A 19,744-nucleotide genomic window follows, 5' to 3' on the forward strand; every position below is an offset into this window, starting at 1 on the left:
CACATTTGACGTCACTCCCTACGTCACCTCCGTTTTCGGAGGCCCAGAAATGAGAATGGAGATTGTTCAGTTTCGGTTTCTTCAGTTCTTTTGTGGGCACAGAAATACGCGTCATAAATGTCTACAAAAAATTGGGCAGCGTGCTATTTTCCCAAGAAACCTAAAAACACCATTAAAAAATTAAATAAAATCGCCTTCATTGCCCCTTTAATGCTGAAAGAATTTGCAGCTCGTATTTTTTCATGTTGTTTATATTTATTTAAGTAAGGGGAAGCAAGTCACATTCGCCGGAAATACTGGATTTCGCTGCGTAATCGACGGGAAATAACTCTATCGATCCGCACCCGCGTATCGCGGTCTTCAGAACCGCGGTTCAATCAAATTAAACAAAGCTTTTTTTTTTTTTTTTTTTTTTTTTGTGGTTGCGCAATGTTTTGTAGTTCTGGCCGGCTTTCTTTAGGTGACGACAAATTCACCGCTACAACCTCGCTGCCACGAGATTTTGCATATGACCAGCGGTCGGAACAGTCGCCAACATCCGGTCTGCATAAATATTCTAAACTGGTCATTAATATTCTGGAAATTTATATAATTTTAGTAGACACCCCATTCGGTCATACAATCCCTTCGTGTGCGTGCTGCGCGTCTTTGACTTTAGTCGGTTGTTGCTATTTCAGCGGAGCTGTTAAGGGCTAGTTTCCCCAGTACAATGTCCGCGGGCAAACAAATGTCGACACAAAACTCGGGACAGCTACCGCCATATATGAGCGACGGCGGCAACCAGACAACCGGCCTTCCGGTTGCCTGGTTGCCGCCGTCGCTCATATATGGCGGCAACCTTTCCAGCCTTTCCACTCTGGTTTTTGCCAGAGTGGGAACCAGAGTAAATTTCTCTAGTCGTCGTCCTAGAAGTCCTCGATGTCGTCCTGGAAGTCCTCCTTGAGGTCATCCTAGACGTCGTCCTTGAGGTCGTCCTAGACGTCGTCTTCTAGGCATCGTCCTAGGCGTCGTAAAGATATCAGCGTCGCTGGCCCTCCATCTTCACGTGAAGTGGAAGGGCTCTAAATTTTTGTTGCTCAGCAAGGACTAGGGCAGCGGTCGGCAACCTTTTGTAGCGGCGGGCCGAGTCGTCACGAAGTTGACACGGAGGGGGCCGGACGCCAAGTCGGGAAGACGGGGGGGGGGGGGGGGGGGGGGTGCGGTGGTGCGGGAGACAAAAAAAAAGGTAATAAAGAAGTAAAGGTGGTTCTCTGCCCAAGTATGGAGATGCCGGACAATTCTTATTGGAAGCGCTCCTTGTTCCTTCCTAACACCTTTTGTGGTTCTAACTTCCGAGTGGTTCTTGGGTCTGTAAGTAAGCTGCGGGGGGAGGGGGGGGGGGGATCCTTTTTTGGGGTCGTGCCGGGGGCCGGATAAAACTGCCCTGCGGGCCATATGCGGCCCGCGGGCCGTTGGTTGCCGACCCCTGGACTAGGGCATAACGAATTTTATGAACCGTAACATGTTTTGGGTCTACCACAAAACAATCGGTTTTCTCCTCGCAGGTACGGAGAGCTGCGAAGTTCCGAGCGCAGCGTCCAGCCTGGACTGCCTGTCGCTCATCGTGCAGAGTCTGAGCGGCTCCCTGGCGACCCGGGCCGAACACCGGTCCCAGCTGTCGCCCGTCAAGCCCCCGACACTGGCCAAGTAGCCTCCTAGGGCCGCTTTACAAGGGACCGACAGGAGGCGTGTTTCACACCAGTCCCTCTGCGACTGAACGCCAAGAACTCGAGTCCAGGGTGCCTCCCGTTGGTGGCGTGAAAGTTTCGCTCCTCGCTGCTCCACGTTTCGACAGAAGCCACGAGTTTATTTATTTGTTTCCTCGAAGGCCAAACTATGCGGGTCATTAAATAAAGCGATTATATAGACGCGGGTAGTTAACTGAACAAAATACTCAAATAATGCTGTACGACCTATACTACGTTTCACTTTAAAGTGGAAACTAAAGGAATCTTTGAGTTAAAAAAATACTAAAAGTGTTCAGGTAGACATCCTAAAAACTGTGCCTTAAGTTTTTTACGGCAGAGCTGTTAAGGGCTTGTTTCCCCAGGATCGTGTCCGTCAGCAAACAAATGATGACACAGAACTCTGGACAGCTACCGCCATCTATAGGTGGCGGTGCCAACTAGACAACCAGACACAGAACTCTGGACAGCTACTACCATCTGGTTGCCGCCGTCGCTCATTGAGGGCGGCAACCTTCCGAGCCTTTCCGCTGTGGCTTGCCGACTTGCGGCCGGTCATTACTTCATTCTTACCATATGACGGTGACGGGTCAAGAAAGAAGTGGAAGCTCCTCCTACCCCTTTCCACTTCAGTGCAGCGAGAGGTGGAGAGGAGGTCGCCTCCTATCCAGTGTTCGCTCTACTAAAGCGGAAAGAGATGGGAGGAGCTTCCACTTCGTTCTTCACCCGTCACCGACTATAGTAGAGCTTCGCTGGTTTTCCTTTTCCCACCAGAATGAAAAGGCTGAAAGTTTTTTTCCATCCTATTAGGCGAAGTAATTGCCTACAAAAACCTCGATGTAGCCCCGCCCGTTGCGGCGAGCAGAGCCCAGGAGAGCGCGAGACCAGAGAGAAAAAATAGCAACAGTGGCGTCATCGGCTGGGTGAGACGACCCTTGCTTGCCACTAACCTTGCTCGGAGATGCTGAAGATGGCATCACGTCGCTTTGGACCGATAGCAGGCTGCAGTGAGGCTAACCGCAATCGAATTGCGCCGCATATTTTTCAAAGTACTCTGCCCAAGTCAAGTGGGGTAACTGAATGTACGGAACAAACAACTATTTCATTATTCTTTTGTCTCCAGCCACCTGGTAGACATGTCCGGTATAGGCAACCAGGGATGGGCAAAATACATGCAAACATGTATCGAAACACAAATATAAAATACTTCGTCAAAAATGTATTTAATTACAAATCTAATTACATTTCCGTAAAAGCATTTACGTACAAGATACAAATACACCCAAATGTATTTGGTCTTCTCCAAATACTTTTCCAAATACATTCCTCAAAATTTGCGTCAGCGACTTCAGGGCGCCTGCAACGGGTTTCTGGGTATCTCATTTTAATTTTGCATCGCACACTAGGGAGTTAGTGAGCGAGGCTCTAGTAACGTAATAGAAATATAATCACAAAAAAAAATGTAATCAGCTTGGACGTAATAGGTGAAGAAAGTACAGAGCTTCAAGCAGCTTTTTTTGTCGATTACATTTTGGTATAGACCAACAAAGAACTGAGACGACCAAGACGCGCAGCAGTAGCTAGAGAATTTTTTTATTGTTTTCCATCCACAAAATATGGATGGAAATCAGGCTGGAAACCATCACAAGTTGTCACAGGCACTTATTTAGCCAGTCTGGCTGTGAACGTCGATTTCGTCACTATTCTTGCCCTGGACTAGCACCGTAATCACAAAGACACTAAACGCTTGTGCTTGATTGAGAGACACTGCATTCGGTGCAGAACGTAGTTTTCTTCCTGCTCTGGACAATGACAATAAATTTGAGCGATGCATTTTCGCCCACAAAATTATATTTATTACAATTGTATTTGAAATACTCACGTTTTAGCATTTAAATACACACGTCAAATACATTATCCGGTTTGTAATTAAATACAAATGCAAAATACACAAAGTATTTGAAATACTGCCCATCCCTGTGGGTGACGAAAAAAAGAATAACACATTTGAACCAGCAAATGGTAAAAAGTGTGGTGAGGCAAAACGAGAATGGGTGACGGCTATATACGCTTGTATCCTGAATGTCTACTATGATGTGGCCTTGGCAAAGCAAAGTTTTCGCCGATACTGGAAGCAACGATATTCAGGATGGCGGCGCCCTAGCGAAAAATGTTATTTTTTAAATACTGCTTGAGCTTACCTTTTAGGTGCAACCCTGTTCAGTTTGATTCTTAACAAGCAGATAGCGATGGGGCCACCTTCCAGACCTGTAAATCAGCGCAATAAATCGTGTATGGTGGCAGTTCTGTACAGTGTGGTATTCCTCTGTGTCCTGAAATTGAAGACCAGTCCCTGGTCTTTCACTTGTTTCTCTCTGTGCAAGCTTTCTGTGGAACGCGCCCAGGCTGCACCAGTTCCCAGGCTGCACCAGTTCCCGTGCAAAGAGACCCGTGCAAAGAGTCTCGCTAGAAGCTCCCGTCTCCAGCAATCAGAACAAAACGCGCCAATCGTCCTTAGCTAATGGCGAGTCACAATCTCGACAAAACAACCGATGCGTCTAAAACTATGTGATTGGCGGCGCGCAATTAGCACCCCGAGAATTTCGGAGGCATATTCCGCATATTTTAATGTGGTCAGATTCGCATGACGGGTCGGCCGTTTTGTCGTGCGAGTGTTCGGCTCTTTATGGATTTCCAGGAAAACGTAATTACGGGATAGTCGTGGGTTTCCAAAATTCTAGTCTGAGGAATTAAATACCCCATGAATTAAAACGAGTATACTATTTATTTATTTTCTTCGTCTGGTCTGTCATTCAAGTCACTGGAGTGTTCATTTGCGCCAAAACCATGAGACAGAAAAACACGAAAAAAAATTACTTTCGGATGACGATAATGAGTTTGGTAAACCCGAAGTAGAACTGGTACCGGAGTCTTACGCTTAATACTTGACAAAGGCAACGCCAAGGTTAAAAATTTACTCGAAACAATTAATGATCAAAATTAATTTTAGTACGAGTTCAGTGATAAACGAAATGACTGGCCAATCAAAGATTCTGTATCTGTGAATAGCTATTGCACAGAGCAAGGTAGCAGTTTTAATCTGGTGATTTGTGAGGGCAAACTATAGTCAGTGACAGGTCACGAGTCCAGGGGAAGCTCCTCGTGCCCCTTTCCACTTTAGCAGAGCGAAGGCTAAATAGGAAGCGACGTCCCCACCCAGCGTTTCCTTTGCTAATGTGGAAAGAGGTGGGAGGGCTTTCCCTGAATTCTCAACCTGTCACCGTCTATAGAGGTGTGCAAAGAATAGAAAATGTGCAAAGGGTGGAGTGTGACGTTGTATAAAACGTGGTGAATGTGCACACTATAGCACGCTGATGAACCCTAAAACACCGCTACGTCTTACACTAGATTTGCCACATCGAAAGGTAAGGGTGGATTGAAGACTAAAGCTTATACACGTATCGCCCAGGCTCTAATGTTTGAAATTTTATAGTACCTTATTGCCCTCAGGTTTGATGTAAGCTGCTTCCTGATTTCTTACGAGAGAAAATACTTAACTCTGGGTTGATGAAAAAAATAAGCAGCCCTGTGTTCCTCCACAGTCAGAGCGATAGCTGCAACACGTCTCCTCAAAGTCGTTGCGAAATTCGCGTCCCGTTCACGCACCTTGGAGTGAGTGGACAAAAGCGAACAAAATAGACCTCTTTTTGGCTCCGGAATCTTTTGTTTTGTTCAATTTTGTTCCGAATGTTTTTTTTTTTTGTTTTTTTTTCTGTTTTTTTTTTTTTTTGTTCCGGAGCGCGTGAATTAGCATCTCCCCGCACGAGCTCTTAGCATCGACAGTGCTACGACGGCATTTTGTTATCTGTTATTTATTTATTTTTTTCCAGAAAGCGCGTGGTGTGGGTATCGGGTGCTAGAGCCACTAAATGAGCTGCGCTTGGAGTATCGGCACTCCGTTCCCCCACTTTCAGAAAAAAGGGGTGTACAGGGTGTTCCATATGTAACACCTTAAAACTACATTTGGACGTTCTGTCCACTGACGTCGAGCTGGCGATACAAACTTTTACGAGCGGCTTGATACTCGAGCGACACAACTTATTAATATAGCTAATGTACTCATTAAAGGCTACGGTAAGACAATCAAGGTTTTTTTGGCCCTGCTGCAAAACCTCAGTGATTTTCTTTAGTCTTTGATACGCATATTAGCTATTTAGTACGTTATATCCGACAGCTATCAAGCCGCTTGTAAAAGTTGGTATCGCCAGCTTTCTGAGAGTGCCGACACTGTTGTGGGCGCCGCCATTTTGGTGCTTGTGCAGAGCAGACGCAACTGCCGATCGTCATGATTCAAAAGTGCGACTTCCTCAGCATTAGATTCGGTGTTAGGAAGCTCATGTAATATTGCTTTGCTTTGACGCGAACTGTTTAAACATGTGTGGAGGACGTAAAAGCGTTTCCTGTGATTTCAGATAAAGCTTCAGATAATTGGCAACCATGATTTTAAGCCACAATAGGGTCAAGTGTCGTTACTCTGAAGCGTGGCTGATTTAGTGGACCTATCGGATACTACAAAAGAGCCTATAGACGCTTTCAGGCAGCTGTGCATGGGCGCCGCCATAACGGATCTTCAGTTTTTGTTTCCTCTTATTCCGTTCGATCCACTTCATCATTACCACAGCAGGACAGGTAATTGCCATTTCAGATTCTACCGAGTCCTTCTCCCCAGCATAGGCCCTTGTGGAGACTCGTCAACGCCCGCTTCAGTCTCTCGACATCTCGGTAAGACAATTGAAGGTCGGCTATGGCGGCTGAATTTGGCGCGCGCTGAAGGCGTCTATATACCTTTTTCTTTAGGGCACCGTCATCTCGAGAATAGCGGCGCCGACGACGCCGTCTAGCGGCGCAAAAATTGAAATACCGGATGGTTCTGGCAGCACAGCTATCTGAGTAGGCAACGGTGTGAGTATGGGGGGAACTTGGCTAGACCTGGCTATGGTGAGCTACGATACCTAGGCTGCAACTTCGCCGGTTGAATTGTGCTGCATGGCTAATAATACCTTGCCTCCTCGTTCTTTGGAGGAGGCAAGGTGTTATTAGCTAGACTATACATTATATAGCTGCATCTTGAGTAGGGGCGCGTAGACGCTTTCCTACCCTTCTTATGCTATGGAGTAATAGCATACCTTGCAGTGATAACCTAACCGGAGCCCCTGCACCTAAAGCCATCCGATGTGTTTGCGTTTGTCTCGCAAGTAGCGTCAAGTGTGTCAGTGCACGAGGCCCGTGTCTCGAGCGGCCCTCGGAATCAAATGGCGCCGCAGCACTGAAACGACCCTTGGAAGCGAATGGCGGCGGAGCACCCGCTCATGGCACGTGTCTTGCCCGTTTCCACGATAATGGTTGGCGGTACTTGTAAAACTACGCTTTTATCAGGAGACTTTACCTGCACCGGGTTGGAATCTGTCCCCTTGCCGTAGACGAAGTGGCTGGGAGCATAAACGTGACGATGAGTCTTATAGAAAGACCTGGCGATTCACACTCGCAATCTATTTATTTATTTATTTATTTTCATAATCTCAAGGCCCGCAGATTCTACAAAAAGAAGTGGGTTATACGGAGGAAATCGTTGGCAAACTTCTTGAAGTGTATGGCGTCCTGGATGGACACGATGGAGGCAGGGCCTTCCAATCGTTCGATGTTCTTGGAATAAATTAGTCCAAATTTATTCCAAATTAAATTAGGCTCAGTTCGGCAGCGGTGCAACACAGGCACTGTTATAAGCATTTCTACTCTGCTCGCAGATACGCCCACACTGAAGCTAGGATCGGCAACGTCATCGCTTGACCGTCAACAGCGTGATCGACGACGCACGTGCTGGGAGAAGACAGCGTACCCAAGAGGACACGGGCCACAACATCTGCCATCGTCTACTAAAGGAGCGACGGTCGCCGCTTCGTGCTCAGTTCGGCAGCGGTGCAACACAGGCACTGTTATAAGCATTTCTACTCTGCTCGCAGATACGCCCACACTGAAGCTAGGATCGGCAACGTCATCGCTTGACCGTCAACAGCGTGATCGACGACGCACGTGCTGGGAGAAGACAGCGTACCCAAGAGGACACGGGCCACAACATCTGCCATCGTCTACTAAAGGAGCGACGGTCGCCGCTTCGTGCTCAGTTCGGCAGCGGTGCAACACAGGCACTGTTATAAGCATTTCTACTCTGCTCGCAGATACGCCCACACTGAAGCTAGGATCGGCAACGTCATCGCTTGACCGTCAACAGCGTGATCGACGACGCACGTGCTGGGAGAAGACAGCGTACCCAAGAGGACACGGGCCACAACATCTGCCATCGTCTACTAAAGGAGCGACGGTCGCCGCTTCGTGCTCAGTTCGGCAGCGGTGCAACACAGGCACTGTTATAAGCATTTCTACTCTGCTCGCAGGTGAGAGACTTTTCGCACCCCGAATAGTTTGTTTGTATGCACTGCTGCCGAACACAGCTTACCGTGTATTTCTTGTGTCTGTCTGGCCGTCATGACTAAGGACGGCAAGGAAGCTAGGGAATCTAGGGAGTTTGCAAAGGCGCTCGACGACCTTCGTCGCGAATTGAGAGCCGACCTACGTAGTTTAAAGGAAAGTACGAAGTTTTGCAGCGACACTTGCGACAAAGTTGAGTCGATTGGAAGCGACGTAAAACAGCTAAGGAAGGAAATCCAGGAACTGACTAAGAGAAACTGTGAGCTGCAAAATGAAAATAAAATACTGAGTCAGCGGATTGAGGAATTAGAGCAGTACCAACGCTCAAATAACCTCGAGATAAAAGGAGTGCCTGAGGGGGGCAATCCCTATGACGTCATCAAAATGATTGGTGACGTACTGGAAGAGCCAATTTCAAATTCAGACATAGATAACTGCCATAGGGTACTAACACCAAAACCAGGCGAGCAAAACATCGTCGTGCGCTTCATACAACGCACGAAGAGAAATGCTGTACTTATGAAGGCAAAAAAGAAGAAGCTCACTGCTGCAGCCCTTGGTTACACTTTGGCTAGGACGACGACGCCTGTGTTCGTCAATGAGCACCTAACACGTCAAAGCAAACAACTGCTGGGGGCAGCTATTGCTAAAAAGAAAGAGGTTAGGTGGAAGTACGTCTGGACTACGGGTGGGAAAGTGTTTGCGCGTAAGGATGATGGCTTGAATGTTTTAAGGATTCTGTGTACGGCTGATTTGGAAAGAATGGCATAGACTTTTAGCTTTTGCACTCGTCATTTGATACCGTTTCCTCACCTTTATGTATGCTGAGTCATGTAAATACTTTAATAGTGAGCAATTCAATGATAAATACAGAAATTACAAGCCATGTTTTTCTGCAATTCATCTAAATACCAGAAGTATAAGAAGGAAACAAGACGCCCTTGATTTCTTTTTTGATTCCCTTCGCTTGCGCTTTGATGCCTTGTTGTTCACGGAAACATGGTTGCGAAAAGACGAGATACCGCCGAGTTTTGCGAATTACAACTGCGTAAATTTAAACCGAGATAAAAAACGAGGAGGTGGAATTTTGATATATCTAGAGTCTTCTATTTCTTTTACTGTTGTGGACGAATATTCTGTAATCAATGCAGATATTGAGTGTCTAGTTGTTCGCATGGAAACAATGTTTGTTGTTGCTGCATATAGACTACCCACGGGAAACAAATCTGTGTTTCTTGATTTCTTTGACAACTTGCTTAATTTTCTTTGTTTAACGAAGCACTCTTTCATGGTTATGGATGATATAAACATCGACACACTTGCAAATGAGTCTCACGCGACCGATTTAAATGACCTCATTCTGTCCTATGGATGTTCAAACGTGATATCGCTACCAACCAGAATAACAAGTGAGAGTGCCACATCAATAGACGTATGCATAACAAACATTAACCAAACTGAACTATACCCTGGAATTTGCACACAGGACACTAGCGACCACCTGCCCATTTTCTGCCTAAGCCGCCGTCCGAAAAAAGGCAAAAAAATTGACCCAGTTAATTACTGCTACCGAAAAATAAACGAAACAACACTTAGCATATTTCATGAACTCGTTAAGAGTTTTGATTGGACAGACGTTTACTTAGAAGAAAGCGCGGACACTGCTTATAGCAAGTTTTTAATTGAATTTAAGAAGTTATATGATTGTGCATTCCCTATAGTACAGGGAAAAACGTCAAAACCCAAACTCCGTAAGCCATGGGTGGATGACGACCTATACAAGAGAATTAGAATAAAAAATAACATGTACCATTGTTTCGTGAGGTCGCGTGATAAAGCGCTGCTGAGTGAATTTAAAAAAATCAGAAATAAGCTTAGTTCCGACCTTAAAGGGATACTGAACCGAAATTTCGAGCTCACAAAACAAGGCCGGGCGGATAGGCGGGAAGCTGCAAAACCAAAAAATATCACTCATACGGCGATATATCTAACGGATCGCCGTATTTTTTGGAAAAGAAGTGCGCCATTGAACCCGGCCGACGAGGCGGACGAGGCAAGGCACGTCACGATGCCCATTCTCTCTCCTCCTCCCTACGTCCCGTCCAGCTGGTGAACCGAAGCGAGGAGGAGAGAAGCGAGGCCGCTTCTCCTCATTCTCAAATTCTCCCGGAGGACACTTACGTCAGAGAACTCGCTTGATCGCGCCCTTCTTTTCCAAAAGTACGGCCGTCCGTTAGAGATATCGATATACGAGTGATGTTTTGGAGTTCGTAGCTTCCCGTTCAACACTTCTGCAGCCTTACTTTGCGAAATCCAAATTTCGGTTCAGTATCCCTTTAAAAGGGCAAAATCTGAATACTTTTTGAGCAAGTTTGATAGTATTTACAATAACCCGAAGAAACAGTGGGAAACGGTTAATAGCTTAACAAATAAAGACTACGTCCGGTGTGGTGTGGATAACATAACCATAAACGGTAGAAATATAGGTGGTGAAGAACTTGCAAATACACTGAATGAGCATTTTATAAACGTTGGTGCTCCGCGAGAAGGCGAAACTGACAGCAAAATCACTTCCACAAATAGAACTTCAAATATCTCAAGCTCTATAATGCTTGAGCCAACTTCCCCATGCGAAGTTAGTAATTTGATAAAAAATATAAAGACGAGTGTAGCGGCTGGGGCTGACGAAATAAAACCTTTGCCAGTTAAAATGGTGTCAAATATAATAAGCCCAGTCCTGGCACATATTATAAACAACATGTTGCAAACAGGAATATATCCAGACGAACTCAAAGTCGCAAGGGTTAGTGCGGTGCATAAAGGGGGAAACAAAAATGACCTAGAAAAATACCGACCAATATCTGTTTTGCCAATTTTCTCAAAAATATTTGAAAGCGTGATAAACGTTAGATTACAAAGGTTTTTTTCAAAATACAACGTAATCACTAGGTCCCAATATGGCTTTCAAAAGGACAAATCGACTGAGCTTGCTCTTACGAATATTAAAGACATAATTATAACCAACATCGAAAATAAACTATATACACTCGGGTTATTTCTAGATTTGAGCAAGGCCTTTGATTCGATACAACACAATATTTTACTGTCAAAACTTCAGACTTGTGGTGTACGTGGCGTAGCGTCTGACCTAATCAAGTCCTACCTCCGAAATCGTAAACAGTTTGTACATGTCAATAACGCGGCTTCTCGGCAATTAGAAATAAAACATGGAGTGCCCCAGGGCTCCATACTGGGGCCACTACTTTTTCTCATATATATAAATGATATAACAGACATCCCAAATTCCCCACATATGGTGATGTACGCTGACGATACAAATGTTTTCTTCTGCAGCAATACAAAAGTGTCCTTAGAACAACAGGCAAATGATTATCTTCAGGAACTTTCAGACTGGCTGGAAACAAACACGCTTAAACTAAATGTGGACAAAACAAAGTACATTATATTTGGACCTATCAATAAACACGACAATAGTGTAATACATCTGATATATAATAGCATTCCCATATCTCAGGTTATAGAACAAAAGTTTCTTGGCGTCTGGTTTCATGAAACACTTACTTGGAACACTCACGTGAGCAAATTAAAAGGGGACCTATCGAGAACACTAGGCTGTATATATAAAATAGCAAATTTATTACCAAAATGGCTTATTAAAAACTTATATTACTCTTTGTTTTACTCAAAACTCTTTTACGGAATTATGGCATGGGGGACAACCACTTCCACAAATTATAGCAAATTAATCATTCTCCAGAAAAAGGTTCTGCGCATTTTAGAAAACTATCAAGGAAATGTTCGTGATTTTTATAGCAGTCTATATTTTGCAAAACATAACATGCTTAAAGCAAACGAGATTTATTACTTTAAACTTATGCAGACAATATACAAAGAGAAACTCTATCAAATGGATGAAGTGCCATCGCAACCCTATCTTCTCAGAAACGCCAAACACAAGGCTCCTAAGGTCAGGACAAATTATGGAAAACAAAAACTAAATTATCAGGTTCCTACATTACTAAACATTTTTGAAGGGCGTACTGATTTTGCAGTATCATTTAATAAATATAAAAGTAACATCAGACACACCCTTGTACACAACGATATATATTACGCGTAGTAGAAATTGTTTTGTTTTTGCGCCTACCAGTGTTGCAATGACGAATGTGTTTGTTACATGGCTGTAACCTTTTGTGTACATATCTTTTGTGATTTTCTTTTTTTTTTTTTTCTCTTGCTCCTTCGATAATTTTGTGATTATACGTCAGTGATTACGAATCAATGTCGTACAAATGATAGTCATCTTTGTGTGACATTATCTAGCTGGGTTTAGAATTTTAAAACGTTTTGTGAATTGTTTCCTATTTATTTTGCTTCTTTTCTTTCTTTCTTTCTTTCTTTTTTTTTTTTGCTCCTTTGTTTATTTTGTGATTATACGTCAGTGATTACGAATGAATGTCGTACGAATGATAGTCAACTTTGTGTGGCATTATCTAGCTAGGTTTAGAATTTCAGAGCGATTTGTAAACTGTTTTCTTATTTCTTGAAATATTATATTCATCTGAGGACAGATTTTGTGTAACAAGTGTGCATGTTTGTAGCTATGTAGATGTATGTATTTTGTTTACTTTTTTTTACGTATATGGCAACTAATGCAAGTTGTGCTGTAATGAACTGTGGGGGGTAGAGGCCCAGTCAGGCAGAAATGCCTTTTGTCTCTACCTCCCTACCGGGCCTGGCCCGTGAGAAACCAAATAAATAAACTTCAAACTTCAAATAGATGTTCGTATGACATGTCGGCGTGCCAACCTTGCACTGGTGATCGTTGCGAGGTGACACATACGACACATATGACGCAATCGACTGACTTCATAAAAAGGATCCCTGGGGAACATGTGAAAGCACAATAGCATTGCAGCCACACTCGCGCTACAGCTTTTTGTGGTGATCGCACACTCTCCACGATTGTTCGTATGCTTAATAAATTATGTGTGCACCCCACGACGACAGAGTATCCAAACAAAAGAAGATTTTTTTTTTTTTGGGGGGGGAGGAACTAATTCACGTACGATGTCAATTTCTAAGCTTTTTTGCCCATACCCTTGGCGGTAGAATACCCTGCGTCATCGGGTACTCTAAAAAGGCATCAGGTCAAGGGTACGTCAGCTGCGCGCTGGTATCAGGTTATGCGACAAAAGTACCTGTGTCTGCTCTGTTTCATGGGCGCCGCCATGTTTGTTTATTCTGACGCTATGACACAGTAGGGGTATGGTGCAAGACTCCGTTTTTTTTTTAAAAAGCCATGCCACATATCGTAGTTCACGAACGTCATGAATGCATAGTCACGATGCTCCAAAAACAAAACCGATGGCAAGAGCAAGGCATGTAGTTGGGCTAGTTGGTGGTACATACTGCGTACATACTGTGCGACGTCAAACATCGCACCCCGTACGTCGCCTGCGTAAGTGGGGTCGTGTACCAGATCCCCCTGTCCTGCGGCAGGGGTCAAACCGGGCGTTGTGTAAACGTAAGGGCAAGGGAACATTCCCTTTCTTTGCGTTCCTCGCCCTCAGGAAACCTAGCGGTTCATTGTGACAGGTGTGGCTGCACGCCGTCATTTCGTGACATAAAGATTTTGTCTCGTCACAAAAACAAAACTGCGAGGGAGATAGACGAAGCGCTTTTTATCGCGTCTATCGGAGCTGACACGTGTGTGAGCGCTCCTTCGGTTGCCCTTGCAAATGACGAGGTGGATTATGTAAGAAAGTGTGGCAGGTTCGTGTGACGGGGCGTGGGCGTGGGTGATGCCGCATGTTATTGGTTTGATTTGTTTGTTCTCTCCCCTTCCTCCTTTCTGTGTTTATTTCTTTTTCTTCAGAGCAATAAACTTGCAGTTGTAAGTCAGCGCCCTGTCTGTGTGTTTCTTCGACCTCGTCCTACGTCCTTTTTAGATGCGGAGCATCTCTTGCTCGGTTCTATGTCCCGCGGCGTCGTAGTCCGCACTCACACTGCGCATGCTCAACTCTCCTCCTTCCCTCTCTCCAACAGCTGCGCGTTACTCTCTCCGCTCTCTCTCTCTACCAGCTGCGTGCACTTCGCGTGCGTTCGCTTCTGCTCACACCGCGCGCGCATGCGCAACTCTCCTCCTCTAGTCTCCTCTTCTTCACGTGTGAATATAAGCAGCGGTAGCGCGCTGCGCGCGTTCAAGGGGAGGAAGTGGCCGAGATTCCACTTCCTGCTGCCGCACAGTGCGGACGTGTTATCATGTGCTTTGACGGAGCGGTTCCAGCGGCCCACGCCGGCCGCGGTATCAGGTTCGAAGAGGCCCAAGATTATCAGTTTATGCTGCCTCCCCTGCCCACCGGGTATGTTGTTTTAAATACAGTTTTATTACACGCCGACATGAAAGGTCGACCGTATCGCGTTGAAGATTTCCGGGACGCGCTGCATTGTCACGGTACGCTCCCCGAGGTTTCGGCCATGGGGGCGTACCAAATGAATCACGTGTGGGCGGTAACCTTCAAGTCGGCGGAAGGAAAAAAGAAGATGCTGGAGACAACCGAGCTCATCGTTAAGGGTCGCCGATGCGTTGTCGTCGACCCCTCCCACCAAGACGTAAGGGTAAAACTCCACTGGCTCCTCTTCAACGTGGCCGACGACGACGTGAGGGAGGCCCTGACGCCCTACGGCCGGGTTCTCGAGGTCACAAGGGAGCGGTGGCGCGTGGACGGCTGCCAGAGCGTTGGTACCATGACGCGGACGGCGGTACTACGGCTGAAGGCGGGAGTAACCTGCGAAGACATCCCGCACCAGCTGCGGGTGGGTGGCGAGCTCGCGCTCGTCGTCGTCCCTGGCAGGGCCCCGCTGTGCCTCCGGTGTCAGCAGACCGGGCACATCCGGAAGGAGTGCCGCGCCCCGAGGTGCAACCTCTGCCGCCGCTTCGGTCACGAGGCGACTCAGTGCGTCCGCACCTACGCGGCCGCCGCTGCTCCAGTGGGGAGCTGGGAACGATCCGAGCTCCTGATGGACGAGGGAGAGACCGAGGATGCAGCCACCGGCTCCACGGTCAACACGGACCCGGGGGCGAACACCCCATCGACATCAGAAGGAGGAGCCAGCTCAGGCGTCATGGACTCGGAGGCACCTGCTACCGCGATGGAGCAAGGGGCGCGCCAGGAAGAGTCGGAGGCGGCAGCATCCGCACCAACCGGGGCGGAAGTCGACGACGACAAATCCGTCATCAAGAAGACTGCTGACGACGTGGCCATGGCCGACGCTCCGGCTGGCAGCGTGGCAGCGAAGAGGACCCGAGACGACGGCAACGCGGACAACGACGAGCTGAAACGGGTGGAGCCGCCCCCCAAGACGGTGCCCTTGTGGAGGCGACGTGCACCCGTCAAACCGAACGCTCCGGTGGACGACAGGACGGCCGGCAAGCCTCCGCCGTGAGGCGCACGCCAGAGTTCGTGAGGGGCTCGGATCCAGTGATCGCGAGGGACGGGTGCCAGTCTCGCGGCGCGGCAGAAGAGCCGGGCTGTTCATCCGAGGTAAGCACCATACGGTCTCTCTTTTCCTGAATGGCGACAATGTTGAATGCGCCTTTTCGTGTCGGGACCCTTAACGTCCGCGGGCTGTCGGCCAGGCGCCGGCAATACCAGCTGAGCCGTCTGTTCGACGAACACGAGCTCGATATCGTCGCCGTTCAGGAAACCAAGATCGAGAGCCAGGAGCAGACGGACCGTATGGTGCAGCCTTTCCGACCTCGTTTCAATGTATGCGTAGCGCACGCTGTAGGGACATCGGGGGGGTGCGCTTTGTTTTTGTGAAAGTCGCTGGGGGTATTGGAAAGTTTTGTTCTGTCCTGCGCGTATGGACGATTCGTACTGTGCGATTTCTCCTTTTCTAACGCCGATTGGCGAGTCATTTGTATTTACGCGCCGACCCGCGAGGGCGAGCGCAAGGTTTTTTTTCAAGGTATTAGTGAATACCTCAAATGTGACAAGTTTATTATTTTTCTTGGTGATTTTAACTGCGTGTGTGCGCCTGAAGACCGCGCAAATATGACCCGGGTTCGCGATCAAAGCGCCTTTTATTTGAGCGATGTTATTTCGAATTATTCATTAGAAGACGTCGCTTGTGTTTCGTCCAAAAGTAACGTCCATTTCACCCATTTTCAGGGTTCCAGCCACGCCCGTCTCGATAGGGCATATGTTTCTCTCGATTTCGTTTCAATGTGTAATCAATATTCTGTTGTACCTGTTTCGTTTAGCGATCATGCTCTTGTCATGTTCACGATCGGAAGGAAGTTGAAAAAACTTAGGTGGAATTGGTCGCTTTGGAAAATGAATAGTAGCCTTATCAAAGACCAAGTTTTCAGAGCTCACGTAGATACATTGTTTAGAAAGATACGCGAGGACGAGCAAACAATGTGGGGGGTACGTTGGGAACTTTTTAAGGAGGGCGTGAAGCTTTTTGCCATAGAGCGAAGCAGCATTTTAAACCACTATAAGCGGCAGAAAGAGAAGGAACTGAGAGACCAGCTGAATGTTCTTGTAAAAGAAGAAAGCGCGAAGCCGGGGGAGTTTTTAAATGAAATCAGACACTTGAAAAATCAGCTTGAATCACTTGACTGCGAAAGATATCAAGGGGCCATCGTCCGTTCGCGATCGGAGAAGCTGTGGCTGGGCGAGCGGCCCACGAAGCGTGCCATAAGCGACGAAAAGAGGCACGCTAGGCGTAACGAGATAAAAGAAATTCTTTACTGTAATGCGATAACGCGCGAACAGGCAGATATCGAGAAAGCCTTTCCCTACTGAAAAAAACCATTTGAAATTCAAACGGGTGGCAAACTGGTCGCCCGTTTGAATCAAACTTGTCGATCCGTTTGGATCAAACGTGATTATGGGATACGGGTACCCGTTTGGAAACGGTACCCGTTCGAAACGGTACCCGTTTCATACAGGAGCCCGTTTGATACGGGTGCCGTATGGTACGAGTACTCGTTCGACATGGCACGTGACCACACGTTTGAACGTGCCATTCGAATTGGCAAATTATGCGCTAGCCCTAAATGGGTATCGTCTGGGAGGTTGGTTATCTTAAACATATTTAAGACGTCCCGAAACTCATAAACATATTTATAACATGGAGAAAAAACGTAGAACAAATCACTCGCGTAGGTGCTTGTAAGTGGACAGGAAAACCGACACAAAAGATTGTTTTCAATTCTCCTCGAAGTTTATTACCTCTTCTGTAGACAAGTACAAACGTGCAAGCGATCTGTGAACACTATACAGGTAGACTTTCGGGGAAATTATTCTCCTGGCTGCCGCGCGAATAGGCGCTGCATAATTCTTTAGATAATCTAGAAGAGTACGCGAAGAAGAACGGTTAATCGTTGCCAACACGTAGGTTGCAGTGCACTTACCATAACAATAGCGGACTTGAAAGATGTAATCCGTGATATTTGTCGACACGGTCAAAGCAGGACAACCACACAAACACAAACGAGAGGGAATGGCTCCTTGGAAGTTTCAACACGATGCGGCGCACAAGCTGTCATTTGCCGAACCGAACCAAACCGCGAGAATTTGCGACTTCTTTGAAGAATCGCTCGTTGCCGACATACACGTGGGTCTTTTCGAACACTGATAGCTTTGGTGCACATCCAATACGTTGTCGAGAGACATCCCAATAAGACCGCAGGGTTAGGCGACAGATTGAAGCAGGTAGGACGAGCGAACTTCGAGCAGCAACTGACAACAAGCAGACAAAGAAAAAAGCGGCTGCAGGGCGCACCCTTCCGGATCTCGATGCTTATCAGCGTGTAGCTCGCGCGCTGCTGTGGGTCACGTGACAGGGGTGACAAGAGTGGAGGGAGGGGGCGAGGTCAAGGCGCTGGGACCACCGGGACAGCCCCTCTCCCTCTCCCCAGGCATTCCAGGGAGATGCGTTTTTGTAGCCCCGAAAAACAAACGCGCGCGCGCGCGCGCGCTCGAACTTTGGAAATGGCGGCGGGGCAGCCAGGAGCTCGGCTTGCGCCCGAGCGAAGAAAGTACTCAGCGCAAGCTCGTAGTTTGAGTGCTGCAACGGCGGGCGTGCTCTCGCAATGCTCGATGTTCTTGCAGGCGCGTGTACGCGTGCTACCTTCGCTGCGTCTTGAATTAAAGTGAAACGGAGTCTAGACGTACATTCTTTCACGCGGTCGCGTCTTCTGCGAGAGAGATTCGAGCTGAATAAGTAAATTGAGGCAACAAAGATGGACAAAGTATTAAAGGTCTGTCAAAAATATCGGCTCACCAACGTCGCGCGTTTACGTAAAACAAAAAAAAAAGGTGTTAGTTTTAGTTGCAGTATAATCGAAAATCAGCGCAATTGAAATATAAATATAATTACTTGCATTACGCGGACGATCTGAAATCGATGAACCGGCGCTCCCAGCCTTCCGGAAAACATTGGCTGCCACGGCTGAAACGCTAGGCGTGCCCACGCCGCCGATCTGTACGTTAAATATCAAACGGGCTCCGGAGAGCCGTTTGATTAAACCGGTGCAGTTTGCAACATGGTCGCCGGTTTGAGCAAACGTGCGACAACTTTGCCCAAACGAGTCGCCCATTTGCCCAGACGAGCGACCCGTTTGCCAAATAGGTGACCGTTATGGCTCATACGGGGGACCCCTTTGAGCCATACGGGCGACCCCTTTGACAAACTGGTGACCAGTATGGTTAAACGGTTACCGGTATGGACCCGTTTATTTTCATATGGGCGCCAAATGGTTTTTTTCAGTAGGGTTGTAGAGTATTACCGCGGGCTGCTTGGTCAGTGCGCGCATAAAGATAATGGTTTCGAAAAAGATTTTTTACCGCTTATGCCTTCGCTCGACAGGCACGTACGAGAAAGATTAGAAGTGCCTATCACTGTCAGTGAGCTGGAGGCAGCAATCGAAGAGTTAACCACGGGTAAAACGCCCGGGCCTGACGGACTCTGCGCCGAATTTTATAAATCATTTAAGAAAGATTCCGCTGCAGTTCTGTACGAGGTATTAACCGAGGCGTATAATATATCTGTGCTACCGCCATCCTTCCTAAAGTCGCACACCATATTAATTCCCAAGTCAGACGACCCAGTTAAAATTCAATCTGTTTCATCATATAGACCAATAAGCCTCACAAATGTCGATTATAAAATTTATATGAAAGTCCTAGCTACTCGGTTGCAAAGTGTTATAACTTGTCTTGTTGGGCCACATCAGACCTGCGGCATAAAGGGTAGGTCCATTTGCACAAACATCCATGTTGCTCGCAGCATTTTAGAGTGTTGCGACGCCTTCGAGAGACGTGTTGCAATGTTGCAAATAGACTTCGAAAAGGTGTTCGATCGGGTGGGTCACGATGTACTTTTTCGTATTCTTGAACACGCAAACGTGGGTTCCGTTATTTTGGGTGGGTTAACGATGGCATATGCGAATTGTTCAACATCTATTATCGTCAATAAGAATGTCAGCGAAAGTATCA

The 19,744-nt window shown here is 46.9% G+C and overlaps 1 protein-coding gene across 1 annotated transcript in view; it reads left to right on the top strand.

Moving 5' to 3' along the window:
* The window catches only part of LOC8033199 (transcription factor SUM-1), a 305,941-nt gene extending 304,034 nt beyond the window's left edge, over window positions 1-1,907 (top strand). Inside the window, exon 6 of the mRNA XM_029991553.3 lies at window positions 1,545-1,907. Coding sequence (XP_029847413.1) covers window positions 1,545-1,690 — 146 coding nt within the window. The 3' untranslated portion in view covers window positions 1,691-1,907. The remainder of the gene's footprint in view (window positions 1-1,544) is intronic.
* Window positions 1,908-19,744: the final 17,837 nt, after the last annotated feature.

The sequence above is a fragment of the Ixodes scapularis genome, unplaced genomic scaffold (genome assembly GCF_016920785.2).
Source record: "Ixodes scapularis isolate PalLabHiFi unplaced genomic scaffold, ASM1692078v2 PGA_scaffold4__175_contigs__length_147842914, whole genome shotgun sequence".
In the NCBI taxonomy this organism is placed as follows: Eukaryota; Metazoa; Arthropoda; class Arachnida; order Ixodida; family Ixodidae; genus Ixodes; species Ixodes scapularis.